The sequence below is a fragment of the Scyliorhinus torazame genome, chromosome 29 (genome assembly GCF_047496885.1).
Source record: "Scyliorhinus torazame isolate Kashiwa2021f chromosome 29, sScyTor2.1, whole genome shotgun sequence".
In the NCBI taxonomy this organism is placed as follows: Eukaryota; Metazoa; Chordata; class Chondrichthyes; order Carcharhiniformes; family Scyliorhinidae; genus Scyliorhinus; species Scyliorhinus torazame.
The window spans coordinates 4,331,632-4,353,863 of NC_092735.1; the positions used below are offsets into that span (position 1 = coordinate 4,331,632).

The 22,232-nt window shown below is 52.7% G+C and overlaps 1 protein-coding gene across 2 annotated transcripts in view; it reads left to right on the forward strand.

Moving 5' to 3' along the window:
• Nucleotides 1-8,970, forward strand: part of septin3 (septin 3) — a 172,972-nt gene extending 164,002 nt beyond the window's left edge. For both annotated transcript variants that reach the window (XM_072491975.1, XM_072491977.1), the window contains 2 exons: nucleotides 3,805-3,856; nucleotides 8,747-8,970. In XM_072491975.1, coding sequence (XP_072348076.1) covers nucleotides 3,805-3,856; nucleotides 8,747-8,873 — 179 coding nt within the window. In that variant the 3' untranslated portion in view covers nucleotides 8,874-8,970. The remainder of the gene's footprint in view (nucleotides 1-3,804; nucleotides 3,857-8,746) is intronic.
• The last annotated feature ends 13,262 nt before the right edge of the window (nucleotides 8,971-22,232 follow it).

Genomic DNA, 22,232 nt, shown 5'->3' on the forward strand with positions numbered 1-22,232 from the left:
TAGAGGCTCATTCATTAAATGTTTTTAAGATAAAGATAGATAGTTTTTTGAAGAATAAAGGGATTAAGGGTTATGGTGTTCGGGCCGGAAAGTGGAGCTGAGTCCACAAAAGATCAGCCATGATCTCATTGAATGGTGGAGCAGGCTCGAGGGGCCAGATGGCCGACTCATGCTCCTAGTTCTTATGTTCTCATGTGTCCTCGGTTTTGAATCACAGGCTCCGACTGTAACGAGTTCCACCTCAGGACCTCCCGACTATGAATCTCCTCAGCTCCCTCAAACCTTCCCTCCTCAGACTGTCTGCCAGGTGCTAAAACCCAAGCTTCGCGCCACCTCCTCCCACTCTTTACAATTCGCTGCACACCTTAGCCCATTATCAGATTACCTAACACACCTGGCTTCGATCACTCGGTGTTGAATGATCGAATATTTAGGAAACAGTTTTATACAGTTTTGTGCAATCCGCCCTTGCCAAGTCTAAACAGCCAGTGCACATCCCTGAACTACCTTCCCTGTCCTTTTCCAATCTCTATCCGCACACATGCACTTCCCAGCAGGAAGCACTTGGTGGCGGTGAGGAGCAGCTGCCATGATTGGTTGCTCTGGTTGAGGTCAGCATTGGTCAGGACGATGCCTGGGTGACACGTTCCTCCAACTGAAAGACTTGCATTTATATAGCACCTTTCCATGCCTCCCCGAACAGCCTCCCCGAACAGGCGCCGGAATGTGGCGACTAGGGGCTTTTCACCGTAACTTCATTTGAAGCCCACTTGTGACAATAAGCGATTTTCATTTTCATTTCATTTTCATCCCTGTTACACTGACGGAAACACAGCAACCAATCAGCCACAGTGTGATCACTTAACCCGTTTAGAATTGGCTCCATTTTGAAAGAAAGGAGTGGAATCTGTTACATCAACAGTCAGGGTCCTGGGATAATACCTCATATTCCTGAAACCTGCTGACAAAGGGTTTGAAACCTGTTTGAGGAGATTCCCCTACAGTGCAGAAGGAGGCCAATCAGCCCATTGGGTCGGCACTGACCCTCTGAAAGAGCACCCTACCCATGGCAACTCTCCCACCCGATCCACGTAACCCAACCTGCACATCCTTGGACACTAAGGGCAATTTATCGCGGCCAATCCAACTAACCTGCACATCTTTGGACTGTGGGAGGAAACCGGAGCAGCCGGAGGAAACCCACGCTGACATACATAACATAGAATTTACAGTGCAGAAGGAGGCCATTCGGCCCATCGAGACTGCACCAGCTCTTGAAAAGAGCACCCTACCCAAGGTCAACACCTCCACCCGATCCCCATAACCCAATAACCCCACCCAACACTAAGGGCAATTTTGGACACTAAAGGCAATTTATCATGGCCAATCCACCTAACCTGCACATCTTTGGACTGTGGGAGGAAACCGGAGCACCCGGAGGAAACCCACGCAGACACGGGGAGAACGTGCAGACTCCGCACAGACAGTGACCCAGCCGGGAATCGAACCTGGGACCCTGGAGCTGTGAGGCAGCAGTGATAACCATTGTGCAATCGTGTCACTCTTCCCATTGGTGCAGGATGATGAGAGACTTTTTAAAAAATAATTTACAGGATGTGGGCGTCGCTGGTTCGGCCCAGCATTTATTGCCCATCCATAATTGCCCCTCGAGAAGGTGGTGGTGAACTGCCTTCTTGAACCGCTGCAGTCCCTGAGGTGTAGGTACACCCACTGTGCTGTTAGGGAAGGTGTTCCAGGATGTTGCCCAGTGACAGTGAAGGAACGGCCGATATATTTCCAAGTCGGGGCGGTGAGTGACTCGGAGGGGAACCTCCAGGTGGTGGGATTCCCAGGTATCTGCTGCTCTTGTCTTTCGAGAAGGTAGCAGTCGTGGGTTTGGAAGGTGCTAAGGAACCTTGGTGAGTTACTGCAGTGCAGCTTGTAGATGGGACACACGGCTGCCACTGGGCGTCGGTGGTGGAGGGAGTGAATGTTTGTGGAAGGGGAGCAATCAAGCGGGGCTGCTTTGTCCTGGATGGTGTCGAGCTTCTTGAGTGCTGTTGGAGCTGCGCTCATCCAGGCAAGTGGAGAGTATTCCATCACACTCCTGACTTGTGCCTTGTAGATAGTGGACAGGCTTTGGGGGGGTCAGGAGGTGAGTTACTCTCTGCCGGATTCCCAGCCTTTGACCTGCTCTGGTAGCCACAGTATTAATGTGGCTGGGCCCAGTTCAGTTTCTGATCAATGGTAATGCCCAGGATGTTGATTGTGGGGATTCAGTGATGGTTTCGAAGCATATCATAGAATTTACAGTGCAGAAGGAGGCCATGGTAATGCCATTGAATGTCAATGGGCAATAGTTAGATCCTCTCTTGTAGGAGATGGACATTGCCTGGCACTTGTGTGGCGCGAATGTAACTTCTCACTTGTCAGCCCCGAGCCTGGATATTGTCCAGGTCTTGCTGCATTTGGACACGGACTGCTTCAGTGTCTGAAGAGCTACAGTGTTCAATTCTGGTTGCCACACTACCAGAAGGATGTGGAGGCTTTAGAGAGGGTGCAGAAGAGATTTACCAGAACGTTGCCTGGTATGGAGGGCATTAGCTATGAGGAGCGGTTGAATAAACTCGGTTTGTTCTCACTGGAACGAAGGAGGTTGAGGGGCGACCTGATAGAGGTCTACAAAATTATGAGGGGCATAGACAGAGTGGATAGTCAGAGGCTTTTCCCCAGGGTAGAGGGGTCAATTACTAGGGGGCATAGGTTTAAGGTGAGAGGGGCAAGGTTTAGAGTAGATGTACGAGGCAAGTTTTTTACGCAGAGGGTAGTGGGTGCCTGGAACTCGCTACCGGAGGAGGTAGTGGAAGCAGGGACGATAGGGACATTTAATGGGCATCTTGACAAATATATGAATAGGATGGGAATAGAGGGATACGGACCCAGGAAGTGTAGAAGATTGTAGTTTAGTCGGGCAGCATGGTCGGCACGGGCTTGGAGGGCCGAAGGGCCTGTTCCTGTGCTGTACATTTCTTTGTTCTTTGTTCTTTGGGTACATCTGATCCCTGAAAGGTGGCGGTTGTCAGGGGACAGGACAGGGGGCAGAGCGTTCAAGCTCTGAGCTTTGACCTCTGACCCATTGTTCGCAACCGGGTGAATTATCGCTTTTTTGTGGTTCTCAATTAGACTTATTCTGACCAACAATGAAAGTGGTGTCGTTTGCCCAACAATGGAAGTTTGCTCAATGGGATTCCTGGAGATTTTTCTGCGGGAATGCTCTCAATATCCTGCCTATTTGAGTGCGGCTCCAGCACACTCGACGCTCAACACCCTTCAGGTCAAAGCACCCGATCCAACACCTTAAACATTCACTCCCTCCCCCACCGAAGCACAGTGGCAGCCGTGTGTACCATCTACAAGATGCACCGCAGTAACTCACCAAGGTTCCTTAGCACCTTCCAAACCCACGACCGCTACCATCTAGAAGGACAAGAGCAGCAGATACCCGGGAACCCCACCCCCTGGAGGCTCCCCTCCGAGTCACTCACCGCCCCGACTTGGAAATATATCGGCCGTTCCTTCACTGTCACTGGGGCAACATCCTGGAACCCCTCCCTAACAGCACTGTGGGTGTACATACACCTCAAGAAGGTTCACCACCACCTTCTGAAGGGCAATTAGGGATGGGCAATGATTGCTGATCCAACCAGCGACGGCCACATCCTGTAAATGGATTCTTTTGAAGGAGTTTTCTTCCCACATGTTGCAGCAATCTCTGACATGATGCTTCTTTCTGTCTCTTTCTAGTTGAGAATGTCACTCACTGTGAGTTTCCACTTCTCCGGGACCTCATCGTTAGGTAACGATAATTCTTATACACGTACGATTTACACGTTGCCTTTCATTATGGTTCATGAATCTCTTTCTTTATCTCCCTCCACATCTTTCTATTTCTGCTCTTCGCCTTTCACCACATGTTCCTTTCTCCATTTCTATATTTCTTTATTCATACCATCCCCCTCTCAATACCTTTTCCTCTTCTACATTTTTCGAATTTGACCTCGTGTCTTCCACAAATTTAAACTTCACTCTTTCCCCTCAACCTGTCCAATTGTGTCGGATCCCCAACCTCACCCCCCACCCAACCCTCACCCCCCACCCCAACCTCACCCCCCACCCCAACCTCACCTCCCACCCCAACCTCACCCCCCACCCCAACCTCACCCCCCACCCCAACCAAACCCCCCACCCCAACCTCACCCCCCACCCCAACCTCACCCCCCACCCCAACCTCACCTCCCACCCCAACCTCACCCCCCACCCCAACCTCACCCCCCACCCCAACCTCACCCCCCACCCCAACCTCACCCCCCCAACCCCAACCTCACCTCCCACCCCAACCTCAACCCCCACCCCAACCTCACCCCCCACCCCAACCTCACCCCCCACCCCAACCTCACCCCCCACCCCAACCTCACCTCCCCCCCAACATCCCACCCCAACCTCACCCCCACCCAAACCTCACCCCCACCCCAAACTCACCCCCACCCCAACCTCACCTCCCCCCCAACATCCCACCCCAACCTCACCCCCACCCCAACCTCACCCCCCACCCCAACCTCACCCCCCACCCCAACCTCACCTCCCCCCCAACATCCCACCCCAACCTCACCCCCACCCAAACCTCACCCCCCACCCCAACCTCACCCCCCACCCCAACCTCACCTCCCCCCCAACATCCCACCCCAACCTCACCCCCACCCAAACCTCACCCCCCACCCCAAACTCACCCCCACCCCAACCTCACCTCCCCCCCAACATCCCACCCCAACCTCACCCCCACCCCAACCTCACCCCCCACCCCAACCTCACCCCCCACCCCAACCTCACCCCCCCACCCCAACCTCACCTCCCACCCCAACCTCAACCCCCACCCCAACCTCACCCCCCACCCCAACCTCACCCCCCACCCAACCTCACCCCCCACCCCAACCTCACCTCCCCCCCAACATCCCACCCCAACCTCACCCCCACCCAAACCTCACCCCCCACCCCAAACTCACCCCCACCCCAACCTCACCTCCCCCCCAACATCCCACCCCAACCTCACCCCCACCCCAACCTCACCCCCCACCCCAACCTCACCCCCCACCCCAACCTCACCTCCCCCCCAACATCCCACCCCAACCTCACCCCCACCCAAACCTCACCCCCACCCCAAACTCACCCCCACCCCAACCTCACCTCCCCCCCAACATCCCACCCCAACCTCACCCCCACCCCAACCTCACCCCCCACCCCAACCTCACCCCCCACCCCAACCTCACCTCCCCCCCAACATCCCACCCCAACCTCACCCCCACCCAACCTCACCCCCCACCCCAAACTCACCCCCACCCCAACCTCACCCCCCACCCCAACCAACCCCCCACCCCAACCTCACCACCCACCCAAACCTCACCCCCCACCCACCTCACCCCACCTCCCACCCCAACCTCACCCCCCCACCCCAACCTCACCCCCCACCCCAACCTCACCTCCCACCCCAACCAAACCCCCCACCCCAACCAAACCCCCCACCCCAACCTCACCCCCCACCCCAACCTCACCCCCCACCCCAACCTCACCCCCCACCCCAACCTCACCCCCCACCCCAACCTCACCCCCCACCCCAACCTCACCCCCCACCCCAACCTCACCTCCCACCCCAACCAAACCCCCCACCCCAACCAAACCCCCCACCCCAACCTCACCCCCCATCCCAACCTCACCCCCCACCCAACCCACCCCCACCCAACCTCACCACCCCCCACCCCAACCTCACCCCCCACCCCAACCTCACCCCCCACCCAACCTCACCTCCCACCCCAACCAAACCCCCCACCCCAACCAAACCCCCCACCCCAACCTCACCCCCACCCCAACCTCACCCCCCACCCCAACCTCACCCCCCACCCAACCTCACCCCCCACCCCAACCCACCTCCCCCACCCACCCCAACCTCACCCCCACCCAAACCTCACCCCCACCCAAACTCACCCCCACCCAACCTCACCCCCCCCAACATCCCACCCCAACCTCACCCCCACCCCAACCTCACCCCCCACCCCAACCTCACCTCCCCCCCAACATCCCACCCCAACCTCACCCCCACCCAAACCTCACCCCCCACCCCAAACTCACCCCCACCCCAACCTCACCTCCCCCCCAACATCCACCCCAACCTCACCCCCACCCCAACCTCACCCCCCACCCCAACCTCACCCCCCACCCCAACCTCACCTCCCCCCCAACATCCCACCCCAACCTCACCCCCACACAAACCTCACCCCCCACCCCAAACTCACCCCCACCCCAACCTCACCTCCCCCCCAACATCCCACCCCAACCTCACCCCCACCCCAACCTCACCCCCCACCCCAACCTCACCCCCACCCCAACCTCACCCCCCCAACATCCCACCCCAACCTCACCCCCACCCAAACCTCACCCCCCACCCCAAACTCACCCCCACCCCAACCTCACCTCCCCCCCAACATCCCACCCCAACCTCACCCCCACCCCAACCTCACCCCCCACCCCAACCTCACCCCCCACCCCAACCTCACCTCCCCCCAACATCCCACCCCAACCTCACCCCCACCCAAACCTCACCCCCCACCCCAAACTCACCCCCACCCCAACCTCACCCCCCACCCCAACCAAACCCCCCACCCCAACCTCACCACCCACCCAAACCTCACCCCCCACCCCAACCTCACCCCCCACCCCAACCTCACCCCCCACCCCAACCTCACCCCCCACCCCAACCTCACCTCCCACCCCAACCAAACCCCCCACCCCAACCAAACCCCCCACCCCAACCTCACCCCCCACCCCAACCTCACCCCCACCCCAACCTCACCCCCCACCCCAACCTCACCCCCCACCCCAACCTCACCCCCCACCCCAACCTCACCCCCCACCCCAACCTCACCTCCCACCCCAACCAAACCCCCCACCCCAACCAAACCCCCCACCCCAACCTCACCCCCCATCCCAACCTCACCCCCCACCCAAACCTCACCCCCCACCCCAACCTCACCCCCCACCCCAACCTCACCCCCCACCCCAACCTCACCTCCCACCCCAACCAAACCCCCCACCCCAACCAAACCCCCCACCCCAACCTCAACCCCCACCCCAACCTCACCCCCCACCCCAACCTCACCCCCCACCCCAACCTCACCTCCCCCCCAACATCCCACCCCAACCTCACCCCCACCCAAACCTCACCCCCCACCCCAAACTCACCCCCACCCCAACCTCACCTCCCCCCCAACATCCCACCCCAACCTCACCCCCACCCCAACCTCACCCCCCACCCCAACCTCACCCCCCACCCCAACCTCACCTCCCCCCCAACATCCCACCCCAACCTCACCCCCACCCAAACCTCACCCCCCACCCCAAACTCACCCCCACCCCAACCTCACCTCCCCCCCAACATCCCACCCCAACCTCACCCCCACCCCAACCTCACCCCCCACCCCAACCTCACCCCCCACCCCAACCTCACCTCCCCCCAACATCCCACCCCAACCTCACCCCCACACAAACCTCACCCCCCACCCCAAACTCACCCCCACCCCAACCTCACCTCCCCCCCAACATCCCACCCCAACCTCACCCCCACCCCAACCTCACCCCCCACCCCAACCTCTCCCCCCACCCCAACCTCACCCCCCACCCCAACCTCACCTCCCCCCCAACATCCCACCCCAACCTCACCCCCACCCAAACCTCACCCCCCACCCCAAACTCACCCCCACCCCAACCTCACCTCCCCCCCAACATCCCACCCCAACCTCACCCCCACCCCAACCTCACCCCCCACCCCAGCCTCACCTCCCCCACAACATCCCACCCCAACCTCACCCCCACCCCAACCTCACCCCCCCACCCCAACCTCACCTCCCCCCCCCCAACATCCCACCCCAACCTCACCCCCACCCCAACCTCACCCCCACCCCAACCTCACTCCCACCCCAACCTCACGTCCCCCCCCAACATCCCACCCCAACCTCACCCCCCACCCCAACCTCACCCCCCACCCCAACCTCACCCCCCACCCCAACCTCACCCCCCCACCCCAACCTCACCTCCCCCCCCAACATCCCACCCCAACCTCACCTCCCACCCCACCCCAACCTCATCTCCCACCCAACCCTCACCTCCCACCTCACCCCAACCTCATCTCCCACCCCAACCTCACCTTCCACCCCAACCTCACCCCCCACCCCAACCTCACCCCCCACCGCAACCTCACCCCCCACCCCAACCTCACCTCCCCCCCCAACATCCCACCCCAACTTCACCCCCCAACCCAACCTCACCTCCCACCCCACCCCAACCTCTCTCCTTCCTCAATTCTCTATTCTCTCGCGGTTCACCATTTCCCTTCCCTTTACCACCTTTACTGTCTCCTTCTCTTCGGTTCGCTCTCTCTGTCACCTCGTTCAATTTATCTTCCCGTTCTGATCCTGTTGCCCTGTTGTTTTATTCTCTGTCTCTCACTTGGCCTCTCTTTCTATCTCTCTTCGGACTGCTTTTCCCCTTTTCCCCTGTTCCCTGCTCCCTCTCACGTTCCTCCTCTCCATGTCCCCCTTGTTCTTTCTAACCTGCTCCATTCCCCCTGTCATTTGTTTTCTCTGCCGTCCCGCATGCCTCCCCTGCCACCTCCGCGTGCTCTGCTCTGTTCTCTCTGCAGGACTCACCTCCAAGACCTGAAGGAGGTGACGCACAACATTTTTTACGAGACATATCGGGCAAAGTGTCTGAATGAAAACGGGAACTTGGCCAACGACGCAGGAGACGTGCACGAGAGTAACCTCTGAACCCACCGAGGGAAGACTAGGTCCCTGGAACCTTGTGTCAAATCTCAATTTTGTAAGAATGAAGCCGAGAAAACATAAATCTATCACTTTAAAAAGAGTGGAGCCTTTTAAAGTTCAATCACCCACTCATGTCAGGACGTATTCCTCTCAGTCGACAGAATAAATGTTGAACAGGTTACTTCACACATCTCTCAACACCTGAACCTCCCAATCCTAATCAATTAGTTGCCCCTTTTCCTACATTTCGGCAGAATGGAATGTGAATTCAGTCAATAAATCTGGAATGTGAAAATAGTCCGAGTAATGGTGACCATGAAGCAAGCTTCGATTGTTGTAAAAACCCATCTGCTCACCAGAGGCCGTCAGGGAAGGAAATCTGCCAACTTTCCCCGGTCTGGCCTACCTGTGACTCCAGGCCCATGGGGTTTATAAGGATGGTTCCAGGGATGAGAAACCTGAGTCACGAGGATAGGTTGGAGAGGTTGGGACAGTTCCCCTGGGAGGGAAGAAGGCTGAGAGAAATTCAAGAAGGGATAATAATAATAATAATCGCTTATTGTCACAAGTAGGCTTCAATGAAGCTACTGTGAAAAGCCCCTAGTCGCCACATTCCGGCGCCTGTTCGGGGAGGCTGGTACGGGAATTGAACCGTGCTGCTGGCCTTGTTCTGCATCACAAGGCAGCTGTTTAGCCCACAATGCTAAACCAGCCTCAATTAGTTATAGCTCTTGGGGCTAAAGGGGTTAAATGGTATGGGGGGGTATTGAGTTGGATGAACAGCCATGATGATAATGAATGGCAGAGCAGGCTCGAAGGGACTCCTCCTGCTCTTATTTTCTATGTTTTTAGGAGATTTGATAGAGATGTTTAAAATAATGGGGGTGGCGGACAGAAACTGTCCACACAAGTGGTTCAGATCTGGAATGCACGGCCTGGAGGTTCAATCGAGAGATTCGAGCGGGCACGAGGTGATTATTTGAATGGAAACAATGTGCAGGGGTTTGGGGAACAGGCAGGGGGCGGCACTGAGTCACGATGCTCATTTGGAGAGACGGTGCAGACACGATGGGCTGAATGGCCGCCTTCTGCACCATAACAACTCTGTGATTCAATGTGGTTGACTCTTAACTGAGCTCTGGACCAGCCGAGCCAGCCACTCAGATCACGGGCAATTAGGAATGGGCAACTCATTCCGGGCCTGCCAGAGACGCTCTCAGAGACGGACAGACGGACATTGGGTTCCTTTTCTTTCCTCGGGTTTCTCCCCCCCTGCTGTTCATTCAAGAGCTTCATCAGAACTCACTTTGCCTGTGAGCAGGCCAGATCGGGTAAGGATGGCAGACTTCCTCCCCTGAAGGGCATTAGTGAATCTTACAACAATCAACAACAATTTCATGGTCATCTTTAGACCTTTAATTCCGGATTTGTATTGAGTTCAAAATTCACCATCTGTCCTGGTGGGATCAAAATCCACATCCCTCAACCTTATATTAGGCTGTGGGTTACTAATCGTCTGACAGTAACATTATTCCACAGTCTCCCCTTACGAGAGGGTGTGTGAGTGTGTGAAAGTGAGTTTGTGTGAGTGTGAGTTTGTGTGTGTGGTGTGAGTGAGTGTGAGAGTGTGAGTGTGTGTATTTGTGAGTTTGTGAGTACGTGTATGAGAATGAATATGCGTGTGTGTATGGGTGTGTGTATATATGTTTATGAGTGTATGTGTGTATATGGGTGTGAATGTGACTGAGTGTATATGGGTGTGTGTGTATGACTGAGTGTATGAGTGTGAGTGTATATGAGTGTGTGTGTGTATGAGTGTGAGTGTATATGAGTGTGAGTGTGTGTATATGTGTGTGTGTATATATGGGTGTGTGTATATGAGTGTGAGTGTGTGCATATGTGTGTCTGTGTATATGAGTGTGTGTATATGAGTGTGAGTGTGTGTATATGAGTGTGTGTATATGGGTGTGTGCATATGAGTGTGAGTGTGTGCATATGTGTGTCTGTGTATATGAGTGTGTGTATATGAGTGTGAGTGTGTGTATATGTGTGTGTGTATATGTGTGTGTGTATATGAGTGTGTGTATATGAGTGTGAGTGTGTGTATATGTGTGTGTATATGAGTGTGTGTATATGAGTGTGAGTGTGTGTATATGTGTGTGTGTATATGTGTGTGTGTATATGAGTGTGAGTGTGTGTATATGTGTGTGTGTATATGTGTATATGAGTGTGTGTATATGAATGTGTGTATATGGGTGTGAGTGTGTGTATATGTGTGTGTGTATGTGTGTGTGTGTATATGAATGTGTGTATATGGGTGTGAGTGTGTGTATATGTGTGTGTGTTTATGAGTATGTGTATATGAGTGTGTGTATATGAGTGTGTGTTTATGAGTGTGTGTATATGAGTGTGAGTGTGTGTATATGAATGTGTGTATATGGGTGTGAGTGTGTGTATATGTGTGTGTGTTTATGTGTGTGTGTTTATGTGTGTGTGTATATGAGTGTGTGTATATGAGTGTGTGTATATGAGTGTGTGTTTATGAGTATGTGTTTATGAGTATGTGTATATAAGTGTGAGTGTGACTCACTCTTCAAACCACAGGGATTGAAAGAAAAGTTAACTGTTCAATATGCAGATCCCGAGTTCCCCCCCCCCCCCTCCCCCTGTCCCCGTCCCCCGTCCCCCCCACTTCCTTATGTTAAGGTCTCACAAATCCGAGCTCCCAATGCCAGGGTACGCAGGGCGGGAACACAAAACAGGAATTCAAATGCTGCATTCCTCCCCATTGGCTGGAGAATAAGGCTGAGCGAGGGCAGAGGCTATTTCCTGATTTGTGTTCCCGCTGAACCCTGTCTGTGAACCTGAGCCTGAAATGTCCGGATTTGCTACTGTTGGTTTCCGGTCTCCTGATGGAGTCTCTGTGACAGTAAATCAAACCCAGAACATTGGGGAAAGGTGCAGCGAGGGTGGTTACACACCCCCCAAGGTGCAGCGAGGGTGGTTACACACCCCCCAAGGTGCAGCGAGGGTGGTTACACTCCCCCCCAAGGTGCAGCGAGGGTGGTTACACCCCCCCCAAGGTGCAGCGAGGGTGGTTGCGAAAACCCAAGTACCCCACCCTAACCGGGGCCCAAATCGGAATGTGGGGCGCAGCCCCTCTATAAATATTTGGATCCATTCCTGATTGGACATTGGCGAGCTGAGGGCAGCCAATCCGAGCTCTGGGGTAAGGCTGGGATCGTTGACTCTGAAAATGGCCCATCAGCAACTCAAAGCAAACACAACACTGCTGCCTGTCTCTGGTGGGACCCTTAACCGATGCACAGTCAGTACCGACCAGTATAACGAAGGCACTGCAGACATGATTGGTCCAAGGAACCAAGTCTCCAGAATCGCCATGGAGACCGGGAACGAGAGACCAATCTCCAGGGCATTGGAGGCCGGACCGGGGAGGGGGGGGGGGGGAGCTAATTGACTGGGAGGGGCAGTTAGAAATTGAGGAACATGTCATGCCAGAGTTGTGTAATGTCCAGTGAAAGGGGAAAGGTCACACCCTGACCCTGCTCCATCGGATGTTGTCTGACCGACCCCCCCACCTGCAGGAGTTTCAGGCACTGATTTGTTGGCTGGGGGTTTCTGCTCTGGGAGGACCTGTCACAGACGGGATATAAAACCCAGCCAACCATCCCAATGACCTTTGGCAGGAATCCGGCAACAGCCCGCCCCCAATTTACTCTCTTCCTCCCCTACCCATCATATCCACCCCCCCATGGTTTATGTTATTGAATGATGAGATTTCGCAAATGGCCACTGTGTGGCATGTTCCAGAATGTTCTTGGCAATGATGGTGGAGTGAATGTAGCCAATCACAGCACCCGTGGGACACTATTGGGTAGCTTGGAAAAGGCCCATCTTTCCTCTGAGTGCAATGGGCCAACAGGAGTCACCCCCGTGAGACTGTGGCTTGTGCAGTTGCCATATAAAGTTCCCGTCTTCCTTTTCCCTGGTTTAGTTCATGTTGCCACAGACCTGATACCCGTGACCACTTTCTCCATCCCTGAGTGAGCGTTGCTGGGCTCTTTGACCCCGAAGGCCTCACAGGACAGGGCCAATAACTCAACAGTACCCATGGCGATAATGCACTTGAGACTCTCCTTTGAGGTTACCAGCTTCGTTGCCACTCGCTCGAGGAGTTTTTTCCAGTTTTGGATTCCTGATTCATGGGCCCACCAGGAGCAAAAGCCTCCATGAGTTTTTGGGAGATGGGCGGGGTGTGGGGAGGATCCGCAGGAGTAACAATGCCTTGGGTATTTTGTCTCATTCTCCAAAGCCCCTCCACATTCTGCGTTTTGCAAATCGGGGCAAGTTTGCCCCCTTCGCCGGGGTGAGAAATCAGGAACCCCACTGCCCGAGAACCTGACGGAAACATTCGGACCAGTCAAAGTTTGATAATGTGTCATAAATATTCCTTCAACAGCCCAGAACTGGAAAAAAACAACGCGGTGCTTGGCTGAAGGTTATGTTTAAGTGAAGGTTTATTACAATATATATTATTGGATGTTTTATTCTTTGTTCTGGAAGAATCCAAATGGATAATCCATGCTTTTCCATGTGTTGTTTGTGAGGTAATACTAGTTTGATTTGTTTAAGATTATACACCGCACTTTATCTGCAGATTATTCAATGAGTAAGAGGAAATAGGTTAAAAACACTTTTGTTTACATGTTGTGACTGTGGATTGTAAATGTTGTGTAATTTAAAACCAAGTAGGACGTTCGTTCAAAACAGGCCATCGGCCCAGCAGGTCCATAAGACCAGAAGGCCTAGGGGCAGATGTAGGTCATTCGGCCCATCCACTCTGTCAGTGTTTATGCTTCACAAGAGCCCCTACACAGCCCTTGTCTATCCCGTTCTCCACCTTCTGTTTATCTAATCTCCTCGAAAATGCTATTTGCCTGAATCACTGCATGTGATAGCGAGTACCACATTCTCACCGCTCACTGATTCCGTGTTTTCCCGAACTCCCCGCTGCATTTAACAGTGACTCTCTAAGGCTCCTCGCTCTGGTCTGTTCCACACCTTTGCGTCGATGTATCAAATGTTTTCATTATCCTCAAGATGTCTATTAGGTCCCCACTTACCTTCTCCCTTCCTGAGGATAGAGTCTCAGCCAGTTTAATCTTTCCTGATAATATCCCAGTTCTGCACCACCCTCGAAAAAGCATTTTGCAGTTTTGCCCCTAGATCCTGGGCGCGATTCTCCAAAATGGAGGCAGAGTGTTCGCGCCGTCGTGATAACCTTGACGGCGCAAAATGGCCCCTATCCCGACCGATTCAGGGCCCGAAAATGGGCCAGGATCGGAGCCGCGTCATTTACACGCGCCAGGCCTTGGCACCGCGTAAAGGCGGCGCCGAATACATGACGCGGCCGGCGCCGCAGAACTGGCGTCACCCGCGCATGCGCGGTTGCCGTCCTCTCCGAGTCCGCCCCGCAAGAAGATGTCCGACGGATCTTGCGGGGCTGCGGAAGAAAGGAGGTCCTCCTTCAGAGAGGACGGCCTGACGATCGGTGGGCACCGATCGCGGGTCAGACCCCATTTGAGGCCCCCCCCCCCCCCGGTGCAGGATCCCCCCCCCCCCCCCCCGCAGGCCGACCCCCCCAGCGTTCCCGCGCTGTTCCCGCCGGCAGCGACCAGGTGTGGACGGCGCCGGGGGGGAACCCGCCGTTTTGGCCAGGCCGCTCGGCCCATCCGGCACTGAGAATCGCGGGGGTACCGGAGAATCGCCACTTTGGCTGTCTCGGGCGGTTCACTGGACCGCGCCGCGCAAAACGCGATTGTGCCGATCTGGCCGCTTCCAAGAATCGCGGGAGGGCGTCGGACCGGCGCGGCGGGAAAATCTGCCGACCCAGGCGATTCTCTGAAACGGCGCGGGAGCAGAGAATCGCGCCCTGTCTCTATTACAAAGACCACCTGTGCATCGTGCGGCAAAGGGGGGGATTATAGGCGGCAGGGGCACTAATGTGCGGGGTTTGAGGGTCAGGCACGCGGCCCATTGGGATGTCTCTTTCTTGGCTCTGGTTCCGCGGTCTGAGTCGGCCATGGAGCATGGCATGGCCGCTGGAGGCCTCAGACACGGACGTGCAAGGGCCCGTATCTGCAGCAAAAGCTGCAAGATTCACTCCCGGTCCCTGCTCGCCCCCTGCAGGGCTGGGAACTCGTGGGACTTTTTTCCAGGATTTTCAGGAGTAAAACTCCACCGTTTTGACTCTGGCGTGGGGACACCGTCTCAATGATGGAAAACCCAGCCCATTATCATCCTGACCAATGACATTAAGCCAATTTGTCCATAGCCCCTAGACTCATTCACCGCTCTTTTTAAATTTCGGAATCAGATCTCGCTAACACTATTCCGCTACCTGACGAGGTAACAGACAGCGGATTGGGTCTCTCCGATCTTTATCCTAACTTCTCTCAACATTAATGTATTCAATTCATTTGGACTCGGGGATTTATCCACTCTGAGCTTGATTAGTTGGACAATTTCTATCTGAAAAGTGAGAACACGCTAGCTGCAGAACATAGAACAGCGAGTAGGGGGTCACGCGTAGACGTAATCAGACTGTCGGAGGTGAAAGCGCTGTTCCGCAAAGGTCAAGGTTCACATCAAAGTCATTCAACGTTTATAGAAATGTTTAGACTCAGTAATCACAAATGTTGACACCAAACTCCACGATTGTCAAGTGCTCCAAGTACTGAGGGTTTTGGCCAAGGGTGGTATCGTGACCGGTACAGGCATTCGGGGCTAAAAGGGGGGAAGGCGGGATCAGGGGATTGAACTTGATGATCAGCCATGATCAGAACGAATGGCGGAGCAGACTCGAAGGGCCGAATGGCCTCCTCCTGCTTCTATTTTCTATGTTTCTATAAATGGGAAGTGTTGTGTGGGGACAAGGCAGAAACAAACACACGGGAACTTAGAGAACCAAAGGCATTTCCTGCCCAATAGATCCCAATCACAGCGTGAGTTATCACTTTCTTTAGAGTGACAATTTTCCTTTGAGGTGATTTTCTCCCTGTCCTTCCTTGTTTCTTGGGTGACTTCACGCCACACGCCTTGAGGTAGGGGAAATAAAGTCTGCCTCGCTTTCTGCAAACACTCTCCATTCCTCAGACCCTGGCTCACAATCCACATGCCCGTCACATTCGGATCAGCTCTTTGAATCCATCTCCTTCTCAAGCTCCCTTTCAAGACCATTCAGATAACCCCACATCTTTGACTGAGTATTAGATTAGCCCTCCCTGTCCCGACATCTTTGCAACACTTTTCTGCATTAAAGCCCCTTTTATAAAAGCAAATTACTGGTGACAAATATATAACTAACTAAGAGGCACAGCCCCAAAATAAAAATATCCAGAATCCGCTGGAGAAAAGAGTGAATAGACTTTCGTACCTCACTTTCTTTAACCTTAATGACATTTTCAATGAAGTTGAATATTTATTTTCCTCTTCATTCAGGGGATTTGGTTGTTGTCATCCATCCCTAATGGCCCCTTGGGAAGGTGGTGGTGAGCTGCCTTCTTGAACCCGTTGCGGTCCCTGGGGTGTAGGTACACCCACTGTGCTGTTAGGGAGGGAGTTCCAGGATTTCGACCCAGCGACAGTGAAGGAACGGCCAAAAGGTTTCCAAGTCAGGGTGGTGAGTGACTTGGAGGGGACCCTCCAGGTGGTGGGGTTCCCGGGTATCTGCTGCTCCTGTCCTTCCAGATGGTAGACATCGTGGGTTTGGAAGGTGCTGTTGAAGGACTCTTAATGAGTTAACATAGAACATAGAACAGTAAGGCACAGAACAGGCCCTTCGGCCCTCGATGTTGTGCCGAGCATTGTCCAAAACCAAGATCAAGCTACCCTGTCATTCTGGTGTGCTCCATGTGCCTATCCAATAACCGCTTGAAAGTTCCTAAAGTGTCCGACTCCACTATCACAGCAGGCAGTCCATTCCACACCCTAACCACTCTCTGAGTAAAGAACCTACCTCGGACATCCCTCCTATATCTCCCACCCTGAACCTTATAGTTATGCCCCCTTGTAACAGCTACATCCACCCGAGGAAATAGTCTATGAACGTCCACTCTATCTATCTCCCTCAATATCTTATAAACCTCTATTAAGTCGCCTCTCATCCTCCTCTGCTCCAAAGAGAAAAGCCCTAGCTCCCTCAACCTTTCCTCATAAGACCTATCCTGCAAACCAGGCAGCATCCTGGTAAATCTCCTTTGCACCCTTTCCAATGCTTCCACATCCTTCCTATGGTGAGGTGACCAGAACTGCACACAATACTCCAAATGTGGTCTCACCAGGGTCATGTATAGTTGCAGCATAACCCCGTGGCTCTTAAACTCAAGCCCCCTGTTAATAAACACTAACACACTATAGGCCTTCTTCACGGCTCTATCCACTTGAGTGGCAACCTTCAGAGATCTGTGGACATGAACCCCAAGATCTCTCTGTTCCTCCACATTCCCGTAACAGCCTCCCCGAACAGGCGCCGGAATGTGGCGACTAGGGGCTTTTCACAGTAACTTCATTTGAAGTCTACTTGTGACAATAAGCGATTTTCATTTCATTTCATTTTCATTTCAGAACCCTGCCGTTGACCCTGTAATCCGCATTCAATTTTTTTCTACCAAAATGAATCACCTCGCACTGATCAGGGTTAAACTCCATCTGCCATTTTTCGGCCCAGCTCTGCATCCTATCAATGTCTCTTTGCAGCCTACAGCAGCCCTCCACCTCATCCACTACTCCACCAATCTTGGTGTCATCAGCAAATTTACTGACCCACCCTTCAGCCCCCTCCTCCAAGTCATTGATAAAAATCACAAATAGCAGAGGTCCCAGCACTGATCCCTGTGGTACACCGCTGGTAACTGGTCTCCAGTCTGAAAATTTTCCATCCACCACCACCCTCTGTCTTCTATGTGATAGCCAGTTACTTATCCAATTGGCCAAATTTCCCTCTATCCCACACCTCCTTACTTTCTTCATGAGCCGACCATGGGGAATCTTATCAAACGCCTTACTAAAATCCATGTATATGACATCAACTGCTCTACCTTCATCTACACACTTAGTTACCTCCTCAAAGAATTCAATCAAATTTGTGAGGCAAGACTTACCCTTCACGGTAAGTTCCTGCAGTGCATCTTGTAGATGGTACACTCGGCTACTGTGGATGGTGAAGGGAGTAAATGTTGAAGGTGGTGGAAGGGGTGCCAATCAAGCGGGGCTGCTTTGTCCTGGATGGTGTTGAGCTTCTTGAGTGTTATTGGAGCTACTCTCATCCAGGCAAGTGGAGAGTATTCCATCACACTCCTGACTTGTAGATGGTGGACAGACTTTGGGGAGCCAGGAAGTGAGATATAATTTTGTTCCTTACAGTAATGACCTTTGAAGTTTTTTTTCAAAGTGGTCTTAAATTTGATTTAGCTTTGAAATATTAACAACCGGTATTTATTAGCACACTTAATGTTCCAAGTCAGGAGTGTTACATTGCAAAACATGACACTGAGCCGCATCAGGAGGTTTTAGAGCAGATAATCTGGTCAAAAATAGGTTTTGAGAAGCCACTTAAAGGGGTAAAGTGGAGCGGCGGAAAGGTACAGACAGTATTCCAGAGCTTAAATCAAAACAATGAAGAAAGTTGTTGTGTTATTTCTCACATTCAGGGTCTTGTAGCAAAGATACACAACAACGATACTGAGCTTCGGAGAAATTATTACCAAATTGTGGAAATGTGACATGGCGATTAAACTAAGTTAATATTGAAGTGGAAAGAAGTAATTTGGAGGTGGAAACAACTATAATGCAGGTGGAATTAGGTGAATTGTGGAGGTAGGGCTAAGTAATTTGGGGGGTTCGAACTGAGCGATAATGGGGCTGGAGTTAGGCTGTATGTTTGTGGTAAGGAGACGGAGCTGGAACGATAAGTTATTGAGGTAGCATCTGTAACTTGGAAAAACGTCACAAGGTGCTTTGGCAAAGGTTTCATTGGGCAAGGTAAGCAACAAACCAAAAATGGGGCTTTCGGCAGGGTGGCTCAAAATTTGACCAACGAGGAAGCTTTTCAGAAAGGTCTGAAAGAATGTGAGGGATGTGGAGAGGGTGAGTGGGATTAGTCCCAGATTCAGCAAAGTGGTCGTGGAGGTGATGTGGAGGCAGTACAAAGTGATTATAGAGAAGGGACCACATCACTGTGGGGCGGGACACGGTGGCACAGTGGTTAGCACTCTGCCCTCACAGCTCCAGGGTCCCAGGTTCGATTCCCCGCTGGGTCACTGTCTGTGCGGAGTCTGCACCTTCTCCCCGTGTCTGCGTGGGTTTCCTCCGGGTTTTCTCCCACAGCTAACCTATTTGGACATTAAGGGCAATCTTACCATGGCCGATCCACCTAACCGGCACATCTTTTGTTTCTCCCCTGAACAGTTTTGATTTGAAGATTAACTTTTATACGGATCCTGTTTTAATCTAGGTTAGAGCAGTCCCTCAGTGCCTCTTCCCAACATTTTCACACTAAAGGCAGGATTCTCCGGTCCCCCAGCCACGTATTTCTTGTCGCCGCGCCATTCGCTGGTAGCGGGATTCCATCTTCCCGTTGCTTGGCAAGGGGATTTCCCATTGAGGACACCGGGAATTCCACAGGCAGGGGTGTGCAGCCAGGCGGCAACAGAGAACCCCAACATCTGGACAATTCAGGCCTTAACCTTGACGCCATGGACTTAGCATTAGACCATAAGACATAGGAGCAGAATTAGGCCACTCGGCCCATCGAGTCTGCTCCGCCATTCAATCATGGCTGATATGTTTCTCATCCGCATTCTCCTGCCTTCTCCCCATAACCCCTGACCCCTTATTAACCAAGAACCTATCTATCTCTGCCTTAAAGACACTCAGTGATTTGGCCTCCACAGCCTTCTGCGGCAAAGAGTTCCACAGATTCACCACCCTCTGGCTGAAGAAATTCCTCCGCCTCTCTGTTTTAAAGGATCGTCCCTTTAGTCTGAGATTGTGTCCTCTGGTTGTAGTTTTTCCTACAAGTGGAAACATCCTCTCCACGTCCACTCTATCCAGGCCTCGCAGTATCCTGTAAGTTTCAATAAGATCCCCTCTCATCCTTCTAAACTCCAACAAGTACAGACCCAGAGTCCTCAACCGTTCCTCACACAACGAGCTCTTCATTCCAGGGATCATTCTTGTCAACCTCCTCTGGACCCTTTCCAAGGCCAGCACATCCTTCCTTAGATACGGGGCCCAAAACAATGCTCCAAATGGGGTCTGACCAGAGCCTTATACAGCCTCAGAAGTACATCCCTGGTCTTGTATTCCAGCCCTCTCGACATGAATGCTAACATTGCATTTGCCTTCCTAACAGCCGACTGAATTTATGAATCTTCCTTTTTGGAAAATTAACTCCCTGGCGTAAACACTCGGGTGTAACCCCTGGGTACTGGTGGCACAGAATCTGAGCTATAAACCAAGTTTAAAAGGCTCGTCAAAAGCTTGAAGGCCCACAAAGACTGTTCCTCCAGGCCCCACGGCTCCATATGTGATCTCTTGCTACCCTCACTCCAGTTGCTACAGCATCCGATCATCTACAATCAATAAACAACAAATTCAGTAAAAGTAGGAGGTCTGAAATTCTGAAACATTTTGGCCTGGATTTTGCTCACTGTCGATGGGTTGAAGCTGTCTTCTCTTTACTGGTTGTACCCAGCAGAGTAAAATATGCCAATCGCCTTCTGCTGTTGGCTGAAGATCTTGACTGCGCGCAGCTCTCGGTCAGTCTGACCGCGCGGCGGCCTCGGGTGAGAGGACATCTTGGCAGCGTGCCCTCTCAGCAACGATTGGGGCTCCACCCGCTGGGAACAGCCATGAAAGGTCCATCTCAAAAGAAAGAACATTGACTGTGAGCTCGGCCTCCCCCTCACTGACAAAGGGGCAATCGCAAGATTCTGCCACCTAGCCTCTGGCTTTGATGCCCTCTTGCCCTTACCACCCCAAAGTGGTGCATCAAGAGAATCTCACAGCACGACTCGGTGATGCTGAGTGACAATCTCTCGTCTATTCACTGCAGGCAACAAAAAACAGCCCATCAGATAGAATTATTTGCCAGTCACTGTCGCTGTACAGATAGCTCAATCACACTGAACCCATAATAATCAGTTCCCCCAGCAACAGAAACATAATTCACTGCAGAATATTCTATCCTTGTTTCAGAGTTTAAGAGCTGTGAAAGAATGAGTGAAATTCTGTAGAATGTGATTGAATGTGGAGCAATTTTCCACACAGAATTGTTCGGAATCAGATCAGACCGTCCTGTACAAGGGTAAGGAAGGGTTGTGTTGGGCTCAGATCAGCCTCAAAGCTCAATAGGCAGTGAGTTTGCATCAGGAGAGGTTTTGTCTGCACTTAACTCAATGGGGCATGTCTTAATATTGCCCACAGCAGAAAACTCACTTTCTTCCACATGATTCACTTAATTTAGCAATGTTAACTATCGTTTGTGTAAACTCGAGGTGACAAATCACAAGACTCGTGTTCTGAAGATTGGGAACGACGAGAAATGTTGTACACTTACTTGTTGTTTGTTCCAGTTTAATCTCATTTGTCAAACAAAATGATTGCATTTCTAATGGATGTCATTTTAATGTGGAGACACAAAACATTTGTGTTGTCAGTGGATTCAGCAGACGTCCAGTGACTTTCTACAATTAAATAACAGAAATAAATGGACACAGAGTCACTGAACATGTCGAATGTGGTTTGTGCAACGGGAGACAATTTAATATTTGTCAATGATCGTAAAGTGGGCAATATCATAGAATTTACAGTGCCATTCAGCCCATCGAGTCTGCACCGGCTCTTGGAACGAGCACCCTACTTATGCCAACGCCTCCACCCTATCCCCATAACCCAATAACCCCACTTAACCTTTTGGACACTAAGGGCAATTTATCATGGCCAATCCACCTAACCTGCACATCTGTGGGCTGTGGGAGGAAACCGGAGCACCCGGAGGAAACCCACGCAGACACGGGGAGAACGTGCAGACTCCACACAGACAGTCACCAGAGGCCGGGATTGAACCCGGGACCCTGGAGCTGTGAGGCAGCAGTGCTAACCACTGGGCCACCGTACCGCCCTCGATATCAGATCATTAACCCCTTACGCATTTTGGTGGTTTGCATTTCCACTCTCTTCACTGAGGAGTCCACGGGGTCGCTGGCGGACATGCGACTGCACAATTCCAATATGGGGAGGTGGTGGCGTAGTGGGATTGCCGCTGGACTGTTAATCCAG